We start from the raw sequence: 18991 nt of genomic DNA on the forward strand, positions 1-18991 counted from the left end.
AACAAAGCCCCAGAGTTAAAATAACACAGTCCAGATCAGTGTCAGAATAACTCGGGCCTTTTGCTTGTATTTCTCAAACATCATGAAGGGGAGACAAAGTCTGCTCAAATCCATGCACACTGTGCCCTCCTCCATGGTGGTGGAGAGACGCAGATGGGCAAGCCCTGCAAGTAAGCAGGGGAAGGGGAGAGGGTGGACAAATGGAGTTTATCATTTTTATTATATTGTTTGTTTAACAAGGGCGGTATCCCACAGTGGGATGGGGTTTTGGGAGAGCATGGGTTCACATGGGAGGCAATGGCTCTTTGGAACCAGGACTGACCCCTGTGTCCCCTTCAGAGTGCCCACGTGAGTTGTTACCGCCTGCACTGCCCTCCTGTCCACTGCCCGCAGCCTGTGACAGAGCCACAACAGTGCTGTCCCCGGTGTGTGGGTGAGTAGCCTTGCTCCTGCCCTTGCCTGCTGGCCCCTCTCTTACTCCTGATGCAGGCTTCTGGCTCAGGGGACCCTGGAGTGAGAGGGGCAGTCCTTAGCCACCAGAGATATTGAGACACCAAGGTGCTCAGGAGAAGAAACATCCCAGATCCTCAAGGAGAACTGGGGTAGCAAACTTCTCATTCTGAAGTAGCTGTGCACGGCAGGCGGAGGGAGACGTGGAAAGTAGCTGAAGGAAAGAGGGCTGCTTGGTGTGTTGACAGCACACACATGCTCCAGCCTCTCTCTGGACAGAGCTGGAGGAGTGGACAGGCCCTGTGTGGGTGGCTTGGTGAGCCGGGGCTGGGATGCCCTGTACGGAGACCCCAGGATTCCCGCCCTGGGGCTGGGACTGACCAGAGGAGGTGGAGAACACGCCCTCTGAGATTCCTCCCAGCGCCGAGGTCCAGGGACTCTCTGTGTCCTGAAGCTAAATGTCCATGGTTCTATGATCTTAAGATTCTGAGACTGGGATTGTAGGAAGCAGAGGTAAGAAAGAGGAGAGGAGAGGTAAGAAGAAACTGCCATAACCGAGTGGCTGATGAGGGGCAGCCAGTGGGGAGGCCAACTCAGAAGGAGGGGGAGATACTGAGAGGAGAATCAAGGTTTAGAAGCAACAAGAAGGTGATGAAGGGGCCTTCCAGACTGTGTCCTCGGCTCCAGGCTCTCCTGGTGAGCTGGGGGCCTGTGTGGAGTATGTATGCAGAGGGGCTCATTCTCCAGGTAGGATCCCCGTAGGGAGCTGACCGTGGCTCTGACATGGGTTGTAGAGATCCCTGGCTCTAGGATCCTCGGGGAAAGGGCCTCTGAGCTTCCTGCCCAATGAGGAGACATAGCCACCCTCCCGGGCTGGGGCTGACTCTGGGAGTCCCCACTGCTCCCTGTGGACTGTGCCTTGCCCAGGCCCCTTCTTCTCACGTGCTCCTCTCTCCCTCTCTCTTTCCGGGCCCTGCCCCTTTGCCTACCTGGCGTTACATGTTCTTCATGACTCAGCTCGCCATCAGCCTCTTCATGAAGCCTTTCCTGATCACCCCCCCAACCCGGCTGAGTTAGGGTCTCTTCCTCTGTGCTGCCACAACTATGCTTCCATCACCCTAGCCCTTGCCATGTGTCTCTACCCAGTTAGACTGTGAGTTTCTAGATGGGAGGGGCTGCGTCTTATCCGGCACTCTGTCCCCAGTGTGTAGCATGGTGCCTGGTAGAGAGAAGCTGCTTAGTAAAGGTGTCTTGAAAGAACGAGTGGGTTCTCTCAGGACTGGAGGCATACCCCTCTGCCCAGCAGGATGAGGACTGGCTACTTGGCAGGTGATGAGGAGGAGGGCCCTGATGGCCAGTGAATGACAGGAGCTTACGCCAAGCACAGGGCCAGCTGGGTCACCCCAGCTGACTCCGCTAGAATGCAACATCACGAGGGGCTTTGTTCTGTTCACTGCTGTAGCCCTAGCACCTAGCACAGCGCTTTCACTAGGACTTGCTCCACAGACACTCATTGAGTGCTGAATGAGCTAATGCAGGTCCCCACTGGGTGGGGTTCAGTGGAGCTGAGGCCTCTGGCCTTGCTTTCTTGCTCTGGTCAGGGCCAGCTCAGAGACTGAGGGGCTGAAAGGCTATAGTGGGGAGCCATGGGAGGGAGTGACATGGTCAGATAGATACAGGTGTCAGCGGGACCTCTGGGTTAGCTGATATGGGGACTGGCTGAGAAGGCTGAGGCAAGAGCTCGGTTTAAATCCCAAGATGGGATGAAATGCAAAATCTTCAGGAAAGTGGCCCAGTTAATTCTGGCGAAGCTCTTAGATCTACATAAAACCTCATTTTTTTCTCCCTCCTGCCTCTCTCCACCTGCAGAACCTCATACTCCCTCTGGGCTCCGGGCCTCCCCAAAGTCCTGCCAGCACAATGGGACCATGTACCAACACGGAGAGATCTTCAGTGCCCATGAGCTGCTCCCTTCCCGCCTGCCCAACCAGTGTGTCCTCTGCAGCTGTACCGTAAGCCCCTCTACTTCCCTTTAGCAGAGCAGTGGGCTGGGCCTGCGAAGCACAGTGGTGTGCACTGGGGGGAGCTGCTCCCTCTGGTCAGAGCAAAGTGAGAGTGAATGGGCGGGCACAGGAGGAAGGGACTTCTGAACATCCTGCCCGTCCCTTGGCTTCCACACCCTCCTGAGCTGCCTGTTATAGTACGGGTCACTTCACACTGACATTTGCCTGTTTCTGGTTCCCCCAGTAGACTTTGCACTCCTTGGAAGAGGGAACATCCCCAATTCATCTCTGTGTCCTCCATTGCTCCTGGCCCAGGGCCTGGCACTCAGAGGATGTGTGTGATGATTGTTGAATGAATGAATGAATGAATGAGTGAGGGAGTGAGTAAATGATCAGTTATCAGTCCTGGGGCACAGAGACAGGGCCAGACTGTTGGAAGCAAATGGAATTTAATCTGAAGCACTTAAACCCCCCCGGCCTGTGGTCAGAGTTGGGTCTAGGGACAGGCAGCGCCGACTTTGCCGTGTTCTCAGGGGACAGAGACTGAAGCCAAGCAGGGCCTGATCTGGAAAGTTCATCCTCCTCCTCAGGGGGTTCTAGGCGTGGCCCCGCTACAGGTTTGTGGGTGGCTTTCAGCATGGCTTCCTCACCCTTGGGCTCAGCTCTTCGTCTGTGCATTGGTGGGAGAGACTTCCTGCCTTCCCAGTGTCCTCACCACCTGGTCAGCAAACCGCTGTGGCCTCAGTTCCTCTGAGTGCTGAGGGAGTCCGCCCAGGTGGTCTCCAGTGTCCTCCCTGCTTCAGATAATCATCTGATTTAGCAGGGCTGCAGGGGCGAGGGGCCTGGACTAGGTGTCGCACACCCACGTTTGAGCTCCAGCTCTGCCGTGGCTCCGTCTGTGACCCTGAGCCAGTCACTTCTCTCTCGCCTGCCTCCCCGTCTTTTCAGTGAGAGAGTCCATTCCCCTCCGAGGCTCTGAGTCTTAAAGCCTGTGTGCTGCAGAGCCAACAGTTTACAAATATCAAGAGTGACCACTTATACATCAACCTGGAGAGCAATTATTTCTGCCGGGCCTGAGCCTCTGGCAGTGGTCCAGTACACTGTGCTACTAGGTTCATGGAAATGCCTTGTGTTTATGTATAGCATCCCAACGACCCTAGGAGAAGGATGGCACTGGTCTTATTTTTCAGATGAGAAAACTGAGGCTCAGAGCAGTTAAGAAGCTTGCCTAAAGTCACACAGTTAGTTAAGTGGCAGAGCCAGAATTCAGTTGCAGGATCACGTGGCTCCAAAACCCATGTTCTTCCCCTGCTTCGTGCTGCTTCCTGTGAAGGGACGAGCACCTGGGTTAGGAGGGCCCTGTGGGAAGAGATGGAAATGATGGCGAGGGGGTGGTGAGAGCATTCTTCTGGTCCCTTCTCCCTGGATACTTGGGTCTGCCCTTCTTTTTTCTTGTCCCTGTTGCTATGGGACTGGCTTGACTTCCTGGCCTCATCTGGGGAATCAGAATCCTTCCCTCTGAGACTCATTGGAGAAGGAATAGGGAAAGGCCTCCTGGGTACAGTGTGCCTCACACTTTACAAAGGGTTTTCACAACCATTCCCTCACTTGATCTTCACAACCCAGATGGGAGTGCCCCCATTTCACAGAGGAGGAAACTGAGCCTCAGAGAAGAGAAGTGACTCACCGAAGGCCATCCGACCGCCCGACTCCCAGAAGGCCTTTTCTCCTGCCGTCTTGCCTCTCAAGGCTGGGTCCTGAAGTTGGGGACCTGGGGTTTTCGATAAGAGCAAGATGAGCCTAAGGGGTCACCCACCCGCCCTGCTCCCCCATGCAGGCCCCCTGTTCCAGGCCAGGGGAGAAGGACATTGACCTCAGCAGGAAAGGCCTGAAGACTGGGCTCTAGCTCACGCACCGGGCTGCGCCTCCGACTTCAGGTGGTCCAGGCCCCTCTCGGGGCTCTCCCCATCCAGAGGATGGGAGAATCTCACTTCACCAGTTGCTGTGAGAGCCTAGGGAGAGACTGGGTGTGAAAAGGCTTTAGATGCTGAAGGGCGAATGTTCCCTCAGGGGCTGGAGTGGGAGCGGGGAGGGTACAGGGGACCCCTCCTCTGAGCTGGCTGGGCCTTGCCCAGGACACTCTGCTGCTCCCTCCTCTACTTCAGGGGAGACCTCAACGCCATTTGCCCCCAGAGAAGGGGACTGTCCTAGCCCCAAGGCTGGTCCTCGTCAGAGCTCATCTCCCAGCTCCTGTTTGCTCTGTCTGTCAGGAGGGCCAGATCTACTGCGGCCTCATGACCTGTCCGGAACCCGGCTGCCCCGCGCCCCTCCCGCTGCCTGCCTCCTGCTGCCAGGCCTGCAACGGTGAGTCCGTCCGCAGCCCTGGCAGCGCCCACGCACCCTGCCCTGGGGAGCTGGCCCTGGCCTGTCAGAGCAGGGGAGCCTCAGGGGACCCAGCATGTGGCAGGCCATGCCTTCCTCAAGGGTGGGGCTCACAGGGCCCCCAGAGAGCTGAGCCTGTCTCAGAGGCTGATGTGTGCTTATTCTTTATTGCAACCCCAGGGAGCAGGAAGGAGGGGAAGGGGGAGGGAAGCAGGGAGAAGCAACGCAAGAAGGTGTTGGGGAGCTGCCTCTGCTCGATTCAAGTGCGACCTATGGCTCCAAGCTGTCTTCTGCTTCTCAGAAAAGTCTGGGGGTGATAGAGGAAGAGTGAGAATTTGTCAACCCACTACCAACACCCATTGGTCAAAGGTTCACCCCAAGGGTGTTAATTCCCCCATGCCACCTCTTGTATATGCATGTGTCGCCTGGGGAGCAGGAGCCAGGAGTGCCGTGGTGTCCGAACTTGCAGGAGGGGGAGACATGGCCAGGAGGCAGGGGCGTGAGGGCAGGTGCTGGCGGGCTGAACCTGAGGGAAGTCGCTGGAGCCAGTGCAAAGGAGGCACTGTGGCAGTGCCTGCAAGGAAGGGACAAAGTCCCCGCAATCAGATGAGTCCAAGAGGATCAGAAGAGGCACAGCAGAGGGGTCTATACAGGCAGGGACCAAGTGTCCTCGATCTTCCTCACAGCAGAGCTGGGCACAGGTCTGGGCTCACCGAGGCTCAGAGCACGTGTGTCAAGCAGAATCCAGGTAGCGTCTCTGTATAGAACAGAGAGAGGCCAACACGTTGGCTAGTGAAAGGCAAATGGCTTGAGCAGAATGAAGTGCCCAGATAGTCAGACTGTTCCTTGTGGGCCGGGGTAGTCCAGGAAAGCTTCCTGGAGGAGGCAGGACTCAGGGAGAGGAGTGCTCCACTGTAGAATGCTTCCCCAGATGTTGGGGTCATGGAAGGGCACTAGACTAGGAGCCAGGTGACTCTAGTTTAGTCCTTGTTCTTCCAGATAACTCCTGCAGATTCCTTCCCCTCTCTGGGCCTCAGTTGTGCTGTGTGTGCACTGAGAGGTTGGCCTTGTTGATTTCTGATGGACAGTCAAATTCCAGTGTTCTCGGTCTTCAACCAGGAATGCTTAGAAGGAGCCACACTGTGTGTAAGGCAGGGGCTAGGGAGATGGAATCCCACTCAGGGCTTTAGGAAACCACGAGGTTCCAAAGGGCCTTGTGTGCTGGCTCCCAGGGGTTGGGAGGTGGAGGAGTCCTAGAGTGTTCCAGCTGGAGGGGCAGAGGGGCTGGAGCATGGGGCCCTGGGAGTGTATAATCTAGACCAAGGCCTGGTGACTTCAAGTGTGGCTGGGTAGAGTGGCCGCCCAGGGGCCTGCAGCTAAGCAGGCTGCAGGGATGGGATTCTGGGTCCTTGGCATCCGTCATGGGCACTGAACAAGATACTCTGGCCCAGCCAAGTAGTTCAATGATCAGGTCAGTGTGGGGAAACTGAGTCAGCAACCCAGTTGTAGGGATTTCATTAACCCAAAGATGAGGAGAGGCTGTAATGAGAAGTGGGAATAAGTCCCCGCTGGGGCAAAGGGACCTGCTGGTGAGTGGGGGCTGCAGAAGTGGCACTAGGCCTTGGAGGGGCAGAGCCTAGAGGTGGAGGCCTGCAGGGCTCCAGCCAGCAAGGCTGAGGAGGTGGAGGCTGACCCGACTTCTCTTTGGGTTTCCAGATGGGTCAAGTGAGATATCAACTGAAGAGGACTCCACGCAGTCACACCGTGGGGTGGTGAGTGCACAGCTTTGCTGACGGTGGGGCGAGGAGGAGAGGGGCGGTACCCAGGGCCTAAATCTCCATGACTCTGGAGCAGGCAATACCAGTTATTGTCCTCATTTCTCATTTGTCCTCCAGGTCAGCTCCATTAGCCCCCCCACGTGCCAGCCCCTCTCCCCAGCCTCCCATCATGGTCCCATGATGGCTGATGGGCCAGGAGGGACCTGGGGAATAGCACCACGGAGGGCAGGAGCAGGCCTCAATCTTCCCGATTTCCCTCCTGGGAAACTGTTTGACACTGTTCCATCCAGAGCCTGTGTCTTTCCTTAGTTCAGGCCACCTCTGGGCAGCACGTTCCCCGAGGAGTGGCCTCTGACTTGGGTCAGCCTTCCCCACCTGGCTTCTGAGGTACTGGTTCTTTGTCTGGGGGCTACCTCTCTGTTCCCCTCTCTGTCTTGGCCCCTGTCGATCTTGGTCTAGAGGTAAGATGGGCCAAAATGCTCAGCTCTCTTTGGTCAGAGAGGAAGGAGGTGGGAGATGTGCTGACACATTGACTCAAGTCCCTGTCCACCATCTTGCTATGTTTACAGTGTGAACAACTCACCTGCTCTTTCAGCCTGGGTCACCTGGGCCCTGGGGGACTGGAGGCTAGGTTCCCCTTCTCAGAGACTCCCCAGGGCTCTGAGCTAATGAGCTCTCCCTTCGCCTCCCAGCTCATCCTCCCTTCCAAGGCTGGACCTTCTCAGGTGGGACCTGTGCCGCAGGGTCTGAGCCATGCCATCCTCTTCCCTTCCCATCCTCTCCCCAGGAGGCAGTGTGCTAAGTGAAGCCCACCCAGGCTTAGTTCCAGGCCCTGGGCAGCTCCTTGCTAACTTGCTGGATGATGTGGGCAAGTCACCACTTGGAGGTTGGGCTCTTCGATTCCTTCTTGCCCCTCTTTTACTCAACAAGCATTTCCTGGGAGCCCTCTATGCTTGGGCCTGTGCTGGAGCCTGGGACACAGTTTCCACTCTGGGAGCTCGTGTGGGCTCAGTCTCCGGGCCATCAATGGACTGACTGAGACTGTAGAGGGCAGGAAGGGGCAGTAGAAGGAGGAGCGCAAGTGGCTCAGGGTCAGCGAGGGAGGGAATAAGCTCTGCCCCCAGCCCGCTGGCTCCTCTCCCATGGCCTGAGCTCCCAATCCCCAGACTAGGAGCTGCGAGCCTCCTGCCCTCTCATGCTGTCCTCACCACACACCCTTTGCTGGCACTGCCAACCCTCCCAAGGCCTAGTCTGGAGGGGCAGGCTCTCGGGAATTGGATTCCAGGGGCTCTGGAGACCCTTTGTCTCTAGATGGGCCCTGCTCCTAGTCTTCCTGCCCCGTGGGATTCTGGGCCTGGTGGGAGCGTCAGAGGCTGGTCCCCTTGTCCCACCACCTGTCTTCTTAGACAAAGAAGAATTTCCTGACTCTCCTCTGCACTACATTCTCACCTTCTATTTCTTAAATATTAAGTTCCCCAGGTCCCTGACGACTTAGGCTCCCAGATCAAGCCCTCAGCACCCTGTGTCCACCCCAGTCCCAAGGCCTCGGCTCTGACAGCCTGAGAAGGGCTTGGGGGAGGCTGGATTTCCAAACTACTTCCTCTGACAGTTTTCAAAGATGCTTTCTGAGAACATCCTAGATTCCATCCAGATCTTCCTTCTATCCCTAACCTGTGCCCTCCACTCGGAAGTCATGCTGGCGTCTGCCCTCAGGGCTCCCGCTGCTCCTCCACTGGCAGTGGCCCATCAGTGATCTTCATCCTTCCTGCTGTTTGCAGAGACATTCCCAGGATCCGTGTTCAGGGGACGGTGGGAGAAAGAGAGGCCTGGGCACCCCAGCCCCCACTGGCCTCAGCTCCCCTCTGGGCTTCGTCCCCCGCCACTTCCGACCCAAGGGGGCAGGCAGCACGACAGTCAAGATTGTCCTGAAGGAAAAACATAAGAAAGGTGAGGACTGGGACCTCCGCCAACCCATGAGGTGGAAAAGAGGGACCCGACTGCTCCCACCTCCCATCCCGGCACCCCCACTCAGTGGTTTCCCAATCTCAACTTGGCCATGAGCTCGTAGACTAATAGAACATAAAAACTGAAGGTGCCCTTTAAGGGCATCAGGTCTAAACCCCTACTTGTCAGATGAGGACACTGAGGATCAGAGTATTGAGTTAGAGACAGAACTAGTCCTGGAACCAGGACTGTGGATCAGCACAACAATACTTTTTTGAGCATCTGCCATGTCTTTGCTGGGAATTGAGGGGCACAGAACAGAGAGATGAAAAATGGTTCCTGTCCTCTGGGGGCTCGTAGACTAGTAGTGGAAACAGGCATGTAAATAAATTATTATAATATAAGGAAGCACCAAGGGAGAGTTTTTGACAAAGGAAGGAGGGAGCAGAGCTGGGCTGCAGAAGGACAGTCGGGATGGAGCAGGCAAGGCCTGGCGGGAGCAGAGCAGGAGGACAGAGGCCTCACCGCAGGACACCCACTGGCAGTGCTCCTCCCACTGTGGAGGCATCTGTCCCCACCCCTTTTTGTACAGATGGGACACTGAGGCTGAGAAGGGGGAAGGGACCTGCCAGAGCTCTCACATGGCCAGGCGGTGACAGAACTTGATCTCCATTCTCCTTCTGCCAGGCCAGGCCAGCCCTCTCCATGCTCCACCAGAGGGGCCTGTGAAGGGCAGGCGGAGGGCTCTCCATCTTCAGCAAGAACATACTGGGCACATCTCAGCCTTGAGTGCTGAGTGGGGGAAGTCAGGGACAGGGGATCTGTTTTATTCCCTGGCCTCCACTTCGCAGGCAGTGTGGCTGGGGCACACTGGTGGAGCAGGGCTCCCCGAGGCCCCGCCCCCACCCATTATTGGACTCTGGCCTGGGGCCTGGGCACTGACCCTCCTCCCTTCCCGCCCTCCTTGGCCCAGCCTGCGTGCACGGCGGGAAGACGTACTCCCATGGGGAGGTGTGGCACCCAGCCTTCCGCTCCTTCGGACCCCTGCCCTGCATCCTGTGCACCTGTCAGGACGGCCACCAGGACTGCCAGCGGGTGACCTGCCCCACCGAGTACCCCTGCCGTCACCCAGAGAAAGTGCCCGGGAAGTGCTGCAAGATTTGCCCAGGTACAAGAGGCGCTGAGAGCAGGGAGGGCACTGGCTGGGGTGAGCCCTGGGTCTCTCTCCCCAGAGCACAGACACTTGGGACATCTCCCCTGTGCACAGGGCATGGACTCAGAGCCACGGGAGGCAGGGTTTTTAGATGCACAGACTGTTAGAAGCACAGGAGTGGAAAATGCCAGACTCATAAAATATTAGACGTATGAAGCCATCGAATGTTACAGCAACAGATTCGGAGGCTCTCAGACATGTACATAGAATCAACTAATGTTCTGGATTCTATGAAGTCATAAAATGTTGGGATATTAGGACTTTTAAGAGGAACAGCCAGGGTTACTCAGCACTTACCATGTGCCAGGTAGGTATTTTGCATGCATGAAAGAAGGTAACCCTCACCACAATACAATGGACAGGCAGCTCTCTATCTCCATTGTACAGAATGAGAAGCTAAGTACCTTGTCCCAGGTCACACGGCTGTAAGTGCAGAGCTGGGATTGGAACCTTGGCCTGTCTTACTCCCAAGACAATGCTCTTGACCTCTGTTGTCTTCATTCAACCATCACCTACGTATGGGAAAACTGAGACCCAGAGAAGAGAAGAGACTTTCCTGAGTCACACAGCAAAGTAGTAGTGGAGCTGGAACTAGAACTCAGGCTTCCAGACTTGCTGGCTGAGTTCTTTTAACAACGTCATGGGACCCTAGGATTAACGAGTGTGCAGAAGAAAACATCGCAGCATGTCATTGAGCAGAGCAGCCTGTGATAGTCGACAGTAGCTGTTGGAAGGGCGGGCCCATTCCCTCAAGCCTGGAAGGAAGGCAGGCGGGTAGAAGGTGCGAGCTGAGGTTGCGCCCTGACACATCTGCTTAGACAGCTCGGGTGGCAAAACCGAAAGGAGCGGAACAGGGAAGAAAAAGAAGTGGAGAACCTGCGAGGGCCGGGTATGGACTCTGATTTCACACATTTCCTTTAACCCTCACCGCTCAGTTACTTCACTAAGGCGATTGCTGAGTGGCTCCAATTATCCTAAGTCTCCGCCTCCCCCAGGATTTAAGGAAGTTTGCTCTGCGTTGGCTTGCTTCCTCACCGACTCACCTAACGTACTCTTGTGAGCTCAGACAACTCACTTTGCCTTTCTGAGCCCCAGGTGATGAAAATGCTTTATGGATTGTAAATCAAAATCCAAACATCAGGGATTACTCTTATTTCTCAGAGTTATATGCTATTAGGAGCTGGCCAGGGAGGGAGCTAGACAGGTGGTGCCCAGAACTCATGAAGGGTAGGGGTTCGACTTGAATTCTCGCTCGCTCCTGGGTTCCTTCACAAACACGCCTGTCTTGGGCTCCCCCGCCAGACCCCAGTCTATTTCCCCTTAAAAATATTGAGACTGTAGCCTTACAGCCCTTAGCTGGACAGCTTGAAGGGCTCCATAACTCGCATGAGTCTGGAAGGAGGTATGTGTGAGACTTAGTCCTCCAGTCCCTGAAAAATGTCCTGGGACTGTGGGGACATGGCAAGTCCCGGGGAATATCCTCAGAATTCCAGCATGTCAAGGCTTTAGGACTGGATCCAATTTGGCACCAAGAACATTACCCCCGTCTCCACCATCCCCATCATCCCCCCACAACCACCACTACAGTCGCCATCGTCATGATCACTGCTGCCACCTCTCCCACCATCACAACCGTCATCATCACTGCTGCCGTCATCACCTCAATTCTTCCCAAACCTTTCATTCTCTGTGTGTTCATTGAGAGCCTGTGCTTGCTCGTGCGAGTGACTCAAAGACTTGGAGGACATGATTCCTGCCCTTCACCTTGTGAGTCTCTTTTAGTGAGAAAACATACCCCAGTAAAACAATTACAAGGCAAGGCAAGGCAGCATGGGACTGAGGGCATGAGCGGGACACAGAAGCAGAAAGGGTTTTAAAAGCTATGGGTGGGAGGAAACTGGGTGGGCTAAGCTGTTCTGAGCGGGCTGCCTGAAGGAGGTGGAAGGTGAGCCGGGCCCTGAAGGGCGAGAAGTTTTCTGATACGCTAATCAGTGGGAAGTGGATGGGGGAGATGCTCCTCTCTTTTCCCCAGAGACCTCCTTCTCTTCCCAGGGACACCAGAACTTCCCCAAGGACTGTAGACACCCTGAGGGGGATGTCAGACTGGTGGCCCCTCTTCCTGGGCCTACCAAGGGTGGGAGACAGAGCGTTCACAAGCTCCTTGTCTCTCCCAGAGGACAAGGCAGACCCTGGCCACAGTGAGATCAGTGCCACCAGGTGTCCGAAGGTGCCGGGCCGAGTCCTTGTCCACACGTCAGTATCCCCAAGCCCAGACAACCTGCGTCGCTTTGCCCTCGAGCGTGAGGCCTCTGAGCAGGTGGACATCTACCTCTGGAAGCTGGTAGAAGGTGAGCATTGGCCCATCCCAGCCGGGCGTACCTCTGCCTGTCCCCTTCCTGTGCTCTGGGCCCCCAGGGGCCTTAGGGGCATTTGGTTGATCAAGGGCCTATGGCTGCCCTTCTAGGTTCAAGAGGCCCTGATCCCAAGACAGAGGAGACATGATTCTGTGACTGACAGTTCTGATAAGCTCACCCACTCTGAGATGCCGGGGCCTGGAAGTGCTCCCTCTCCTGGGGGGAAGGGGTCATTGCACCTTGCAGGGAGGCAGGACCGAGGAATGTCTGTCCTGGTGAAGCAAAGAGATGTCTCTGGGTAGAATCCAGCACCTGTGAGGGGAGAGCTGCTCAGGCAGGAGGCCCCCCCCCCCCCCAGCATCCTCAGAGCAGGAGGCCCTTGAGGCTAGACCCCTTCAGCCCTTTCTAGATGGTGGGTTCTTTCCCTCCAAGGTAAGTTGACATCAGAAGATATTTCTCACACCGTGAGAAACTCACCATATTCAACAGGCTGCTCATATCACCAGCTGAGGGTCAGCAGGAGATTCATTGAGAAGGGAACTGCTGAGAGGTCCGTTTTCTGGCTCTTCTCGTGAAACAGAAATCCCCTGGGTGGGATAAAAGAAACGAAACCCTTTAAGTGTGGATTAGCTCTGAAGTCACTTTTCCTACCGGTGGGTTTGGCTGGGAGTGGGGTGGGGGTGGAAGAGGGGATGCTAATAATGATGACAATGACGATAACAACCAATGTGTGAAGCGCTTCAGAGTGTATGAAGTGCTTTCACATTCGTTATCTCATTTGATCCTCAGCGATCCTGAGAGTTAGGTATTATTATCCCCATTTTACAGATGAGGAAACTGAGGCTCAGAGAGGTGAAGTACCTGGCCCAAGGCCACACAGCCAGTAAGTGGAGGAGCTAGAGCCCATGTCTTGTGACGTCAGATGCGGCTCTTTCCCTGCTCTACTCTGCCCCCTGTCGTAAGAGGAATGGACGAAGAAAGCGGAGCTGTTCAGCCTGGAGAAGAGAAGACTCAGGGGGACAGGACTGGCTTCATGGCTCTGCAGCACTGCCCCAGGCAGAGGGAGCAGTTGTGTTTGAGTGACCACAAGGGTCAGAACAACAAGCAGGGGCTTTGGAATCAGACCTGGGTTTGAATCCCAGCTCTGCCGTTTCTTAGCTGTGTTGCCTTGGGCAATCACTTGACCTCTCTGGGCCTCAGTTTTCTCTTCTGTTAATTGGGGAGGAGGGTTTCTGGAGGATTAAATGAAATAACATAGGTGCAGTCCCTGGCCTATAATAGGTGCTAACAATGTTAGTGTCCTCATCCCACATCATTAGTCGGTTGGAATTGCAGAGAAGCGGGTGTCCGCCAATGAGAGGAAGCTCTCATAGTTAGAGCCTTCCTCTAGTGGAAGGGAGCGAGCAAGCTCTGTTCACAGGAGCGTGTAAGCAAGGGCTGGGGGGATTCTGCCAGCAGCTGGGGAGCTAGATTCACTAACCCTTATAGTTGTTTTGCACCTTGAGATCCCATCGGCCCTGGAGGGTGCCAGCTGCATGTTTTCTCTGGCTTCCCCACCTCTGCCAGGTGCTGGGACTCAGAGAGCAGACCCCAGCCTCTGGCCTTATGTGACCTGGGTGCAGCAAGAGCTCCCCGGGAGCTGAGCTGGTCAGGGAGGCTCCGTGGAAGATGGGCCTGGGGCTGGACAGGACTTAGAAAAGCAAGAGGTGCACACTGCAGGCAGGGTGGTGGCAACGGCCTCAAACTCTGGCCCTCGACCCAGGTTTGTGGCCCTGCGCTCTGTGAGTGCTGTGTAGCAGGCACTATGTGTAAGGTGCTTCATTTAATCCAGATGAGAAACCTGAGGGGTGTGTATTAATGCCCCATTCTGCAGATAGGAAAACTGAGTCTGAGAGGTACGATGACTTGCTCAAAGTCACCTGTAAAGCTTTTGGTTATGCTTTACAGGGTACAGTGTGGGGACCCACCCAACTCCCTGTCACCTCCTCGGGGGTTGGTGCAGTGGCAGGCCTGGGGCAGAAGGACCATCTCACGCTTGTGCTCCAGCCTGGGCCTTTGGAGCGAGTCTCTCTCACATCCTGGTCCTTGGCATCTGGGCGGGGGATCCCAAGGACAGTGCTAGACATTCCTGGCCTCCTGGACTTCTGTCCCAGGACCAGTGCTGTCTGTTCACCTCAGTGGGATCCTACTCAGATTCCCATGAGCAAGGCCAGTGCTGGTTTTCTTGAGGACGGTGCTGGCCTCGCAGAGGCCTTGCTGTCACATCTGTTCTTTCTGGCCACAGACCCTGGTGGTAACAGCTGGTGCAACTTCACGGCCGATGTGCTCAGGGCCTCAGCATCACGTGTGGTGCCATGGCCAGCTCCCCATGGAACGCAAACATCAGGAGGTCCAGCTAATCCCTCATTCCCCCTCGGGCCTGGCCTAGACTGGGTTCACATACATTTGCTTATCCCTCCGTCCTTCCATCCATCCATCCATCCATACATCCTCCATCCAGGGATCCATTCATTCACTCATTCATTCTACCTGCTTAATGTGGGCCAGGTTTAGGGGACCCAGAGAGGAAAGCACTCCAGGAGTTCCCAGGCTGGTAGGGGAGGCAGGAATAGACACAATGATAGCACATTAGAAATAGGGACGATCACAAACAGATGCCAAGAGCTGTGGGTGCCCCAAGGAGGAAGTTATAACTACCTGGGCCAGGGGAAGGCAGGGAAGGGAATCAAGGAAGACTTCCAGCTCAGGCTTGGAGGATGAGTAGGAGTTCCCCTGTGGCCACAGGAGAAGGTGTTCCAGCAGAGGGGCGGCATATGTGAAGGCTTGGCCCCCTCAGGGCGTTTCAGGCAGTGGGTTGAGCTGGAGCACAGGTGAGGCCCCCCCGGGTTGGTCTGCCCAGAGCCCTGTGCTGAAAGGCGGCCCACGACTCTGACACTTGCCCTTGCTCTGGTGTCTGAGTAAGCACGTCTACTGATTTTATCATCCGTTCTCTGCCCAGAGAAAAGCTTGACCAGTCCATACGGGCCTGGCAGACTCCTGCCTCGCCTCCCTCCCTTCTCCCTGCTCCTCTCTACACTGGGGACAGGTGAGTGGTGTGAGGGCCGGATGGTGATGGTGACAGGAGCAGGGTCAGCAGAGTGGCAGTGGGAGGTCAGGGAAGGAGAGTGACAGGGTAACATGCATATTTTGGAACGGCCATAGTTAGGATCAGAGATTGGGTGGGAAAAGGGGGTCAGAAGTCTAGGGTAGTGACCCAGGCAAGACATGATGGGGCCTGAACGGGGAAGGTGGTGGTGGGGATGGAGAAGAGACTCACAATATTTAGGAAACTTAGTCCCCAGGATTTGGTGTCTGATCAGACTAGGAGAGGGGGGGAGGTGACTGGGTCCCTTCCGAGTCGAAGTCACCCTGTGTCACTGACTGCACAGCCCTGACTTTCTGCTCACGCCCTTATCTCTGCCCTCAGGAATCTTCCACTTGATTCAGATCAAGAAAGTCAGGAAGCAAGACTTCCAGAAAGAGGCACAGAACTTCCGGCTGCTCACCGACACCCACGAAGGTGGGACCTCGGGCTGAGGACTGGGGCCTGGGAAGAGAGCCGGGCGAGAGGCTGGGGCCTCGTGGAGAGTTCCAGGCTGCTGGTGCCGGGAGGGGGGGCTGTCAGCACAGACGTCAGTTCCCGGCACAGGAATCCAGTGGGCGTCTGCGCCAGAGATTTCCCAATTCGGAGCTCAGAAGCGGGAGGGTGAAGCAGAGCCAGCTGGATTGGGTCTTGGGGGTGGGGGAGACGGGGCTGTAGAGGAGGGAGGTCTGAGCCCCCAAACCTGGAGCTGCCTACTCCCTCTGTACTGGAACTCTCCTCGCCACTGTGCTCCCAGTGCCCTTACTGTGCTCTACACGACTCTGAGGAAGAGGGACCCAGAGGGGGCTTCAGGTGGAGGAGAGGGAGGCACAGATACGAGCCTCACCAGCAGGTGTCAGGAAACCAGCCCAGCCCCCAAAGGTGGTTGCAGGGTCATGCGCCAGAACTGATGGGGATACGGGGCATGATGGGGATACCCACCCCCTTCCTCCCTGTGGGCTCCAAACCCAGGCCCACCCAGTCCTCCTTGCCCTAAGTTTTTCCCACTCCAGTCACTGTGCCCCTGTTGTGTGCACGTGCACACACACCCCTGTACTCACCACACACACACACACACACACGCATCTCTTCTGCTTTCCTCCATGCAGGTCACTGGAGCGTCTTCCTAACCCAGACCCCGGAGCTGAAGGTCACAGCCAGTCCAGACAAAGTGACCAAGACCCTATAACGAAGACCTAAACAGTCGCAGAGATGAGCTTTATCACTTTTGTTATTATATATGAATAAATAAGAAATTGCATTACCTCTCAACCCTGCCTGTTGAGCTTACACCCTGTCGCCGGGTGCTCTCACAGTGACTGCAAGGCAGGCCTGGTGTTGCCATTTCACAGAGATGGAAACTGAGCTGCGGAAGGGGCAGAGACTGGCCCCAGCCTCCCCGCCCGGGCCCTTGTCTGCCACTGAGGCCTCTCCCCTGCTCTGTACTGCTTCTGGCCCTGGCCCCCGGCTACGGCACCTCCTGCTTTTATGGGCAGCCTCCCGTTCACAGTTCTTTGGCACTGAGCCTAGGAAGGGGGACTGACTCTGGTTAGCCAGCGGAGGGGTGAATGGAGCCTCAAAGCTTTCCCAGCAAATATTCCAGGGCTCCTTACAGTTGTCAGCCACACTTTACAATGAGGAAGCTGAGTTTGGGGAGGAGCAGTAACTTGCCTGAAGCCAGTACAGGATAGCAGCAGATGGGGAATTGGAGGCCAGGTCTCTTGCTCCGGGCGAGCACCCCTGCCCCATCCACCGTCCACCGTGAGCAATGCTACCAGCCCAATTGTTGTCACCTCAGGATTTCCAAGACGTGCCAGTCAGACTGCCAACCCTGGCACCATGGTCTGGAAGAAAGCCTAACAGTTACAACTGAAGACAACACCAATAATTTACCATGCCCACATGTACAATTCCTGGCAATTTCAAAGCCATTTTAATGCCCATAATTCCACGTAAGGCGAATACTGCAGGAATTACCCCCATTTTAGAGAGGAGAAAACAGAGAAAGGGGTTGGCCAACGTCTTCCCCAAGGCCTCAGTGATGAGCGGTGCAGCCAGGACTAGAACTCAGGCCTGCTGACTCCCAGACCACGCTCTCTCCCCAGTACAGCCGGTCTCAGTCATCCCACAGCCACGGCCCCCCGTCCCTAAGCCTGACTGGAAGCCCTGGGGAGATGATGTAAAGTGGCCTTTTGGCTGGAGTTCTGCCACCTGCAGCCACTTAGTGGGCCCTGGCTATTGTCTCCCGAGCCCCAGTCTTGTACCTGGGTGTCTGAGGTCTAGGAAGTGTGCTAAGCAGCCTACCAACGCCACCTCACTGAGCAGGGGCCCTCACCCTCCCCAAACTCCTCTGCCAGCTCCCCAGGGGCCTGGTCTGAGGGTCTGGGGCTTGGGGAACACGGCTGGAATCTCTCCCTCCTCCCCTGAGTCAGAAGACATCAGCTCCTCACAGCTACCCGCTCCCCCGTCACCTGCTCACCACGGGGGTTGAGCCTGGACTCTGGGGATGGGTTCTGAGCATCCTATGTCTAAAGCACAAGAAAGCTCAGCCATTCGCCTGCTGAACTCTGGTCATCCTTCAACTGAGCTCAGAAGTCTTCTTCTCAGTGAAGCTGTCCCTGCCGCCCCCAGCCCACCCTGCCCTCTGCACCGCGGCCCCTCTCTCTGCTGGAGCATGGGCTTGGAGGCCGGGCTCTGTAATCAGAGAAGGCACCGGGGCCTCAGGACAAGAATGGACTTCCCTCAATACTTTTCCTGGTGCTGCGGGCTGACTGCCTTCCTGGCTTAGCTGAAACCTGCGAGGTTCACCCCAAACCTTTTCCCGTGAAAGCGTGTTCAGCACAGCAGCACCTCCTCACTGGGTCCAGCCCCTTCTGCGTGTGTAAACACAAGACTTGTCTCGGGAATCTCTGAGCAGCTCTCCCAAGATTATACACGTCTCTGAGTTGTATCTTCCCCTTCCATGTATTTATTCATAAAACACTTCATGAGCTACTCCAGGGCAGGCCTTATGCTAGATGACTGACAGGGTGTCAGGAACCAATCTGGCCCTGCCAATCCTCAGGGAGCCAAAGTCTTGAGGAGGAGATGGGGCATCACGGCCCCATGCTAAGAGCTGTGGCATCAGGGCCGAGGGGAGCACTGTCCCTGCCCAGACTGAGGACACTCCACCAGGCTCTGAAGGTGAGCAGGAGTTAGAAGAAAGGAGGAGGGAGGGAGAGGACGGTGGGTGACGGCATCGGGAGGAACATCTGCGTGGAAGATGAGAAACAGCACGTTATGGGGAGAATCACAGACAGCTCCCTGTTGCTGGATAATAAAGTTGGAGGCAAAGAGCGAGGGGGTGGGGGGACTGAAAGCCCAGCCGAGAGCTCTGGCTTCACCCTGAAGGCGGCAGGGAGCCCTGAAAGGGCTTCAGTGCTTCTGTCAGATCTGTGGTTTCGAAAGCTGGCTCTGCCTGCTGGGTGAAGACGGGCGCGGCGGAGCGAGCCAGGGACCAGGTGGGAGGTTGCTGTGGGAATCCACGTGAGGGGTGACAATGGCCTGGGCAGGAGAGAGGCGATGGGGATGGAAGGGAAGGCAGAGCTGATGACGGGCTGGACGCAGGGCTGAGGGAGAGAGAAGAGTCTAGTGTGTAGCTGGTGTCTCATGTGGTGACTGGGGGGAGCATCCAGAAATTTCGGCCTGGTGCATGTTGAGTCTCAGGAGATAGCCGCAGCCCTTTGAGGGTATGAAGGGTATGGAGA

The 18991-nt window shown here is 56.1% G+C and overlaps 1 protein-coding gene and 1 long non-coding RNA gene across 7 annotated transcripts in view; one reads left to right on the forward strand and one right to left on the reverse strand.

Annotated features, from left to right (window-relative positions):
• Positions 1 to 16517, forward strand: part of CHRDL2 (chordin like 2) — a 43909-nt gene extending 27392 nt beyond the window's left edge. For 3 of the 6 annotated variants that reach the window (XM_023645727.2, XM_023645726.2, XM_070273311.1), the window contains 10 exons: positions 340 to 433; positions 2320 to 2462; positions 4724 to 4817; positions 6552 to 6607; positions 8392 to 8560; positions 9531 to 9725; positions 11945 to 12118; positions 12953 to 13007; positions 15591 to 15683; positions 16355 to 16517. In XM_023645727.2, the coding sequence (XP_023501495.1) occupies positions 340 to 433; positions 2320 to 2462; positions 4724 to 4817; positions 6552 to 6607; positions 8392 to 8560; positions 9531 to 9725; positions 11945 to 12118; positions 12953 to 13007; positions 15591 to 15683; positions 16355 to 16445 (1164 nt within the window). In that variant the 3' untranslated portion in view covers positions 16446 to 16517. The remainder of the gene's footprint in view (positions 1 to 339; positions 434 to 2319; positions 2463 to 4723; positions 4818 to 6551; positions 6608 to 8391; positions 8561 to 9530; positions 9726 to 11944; positions 12119 to 12952; positions 13008 to 15590; positions 15684 to 16354) is intronic. The other 3 variants (XM_070273313.1, XM_014741922.3, XM_070273312.1) reach the window with 1 other exon arrangement.
• LOC106783447 (uncharacterized) lies at positions 3682 to 4493 on the reverse strand. Its single transcript, XR_001381241.3, has 3 exons — positions 4369 to 4493; positions 4141 to 4224; positions 3682 to 3812 (listed from the first exon to the last, which is right to left on the reverse strand). It is a non-coding gene; the product is annotated as an uncharacterized lncRNA (long non-coding RNA).
• Positions 16518 to 18991: the final 2474 nt, after the last annotated feature.

The sequence above is a fragment of the Equus caballus genome, chromosome 7, assembly GCF_041296265.1.
Source record: "Equus caballus isolate H_3958 breed thoroughbred chromosome 7, TB-T2T, whole genome shotgun sequence".
In the NCBI taxonomy this organism is placed as follows: domain Eukaryota; kingdom Metazoa; phylum Chordata; class Mammalia; order Perissodactyla; family Equidae; genus Equus; species Equus caballus.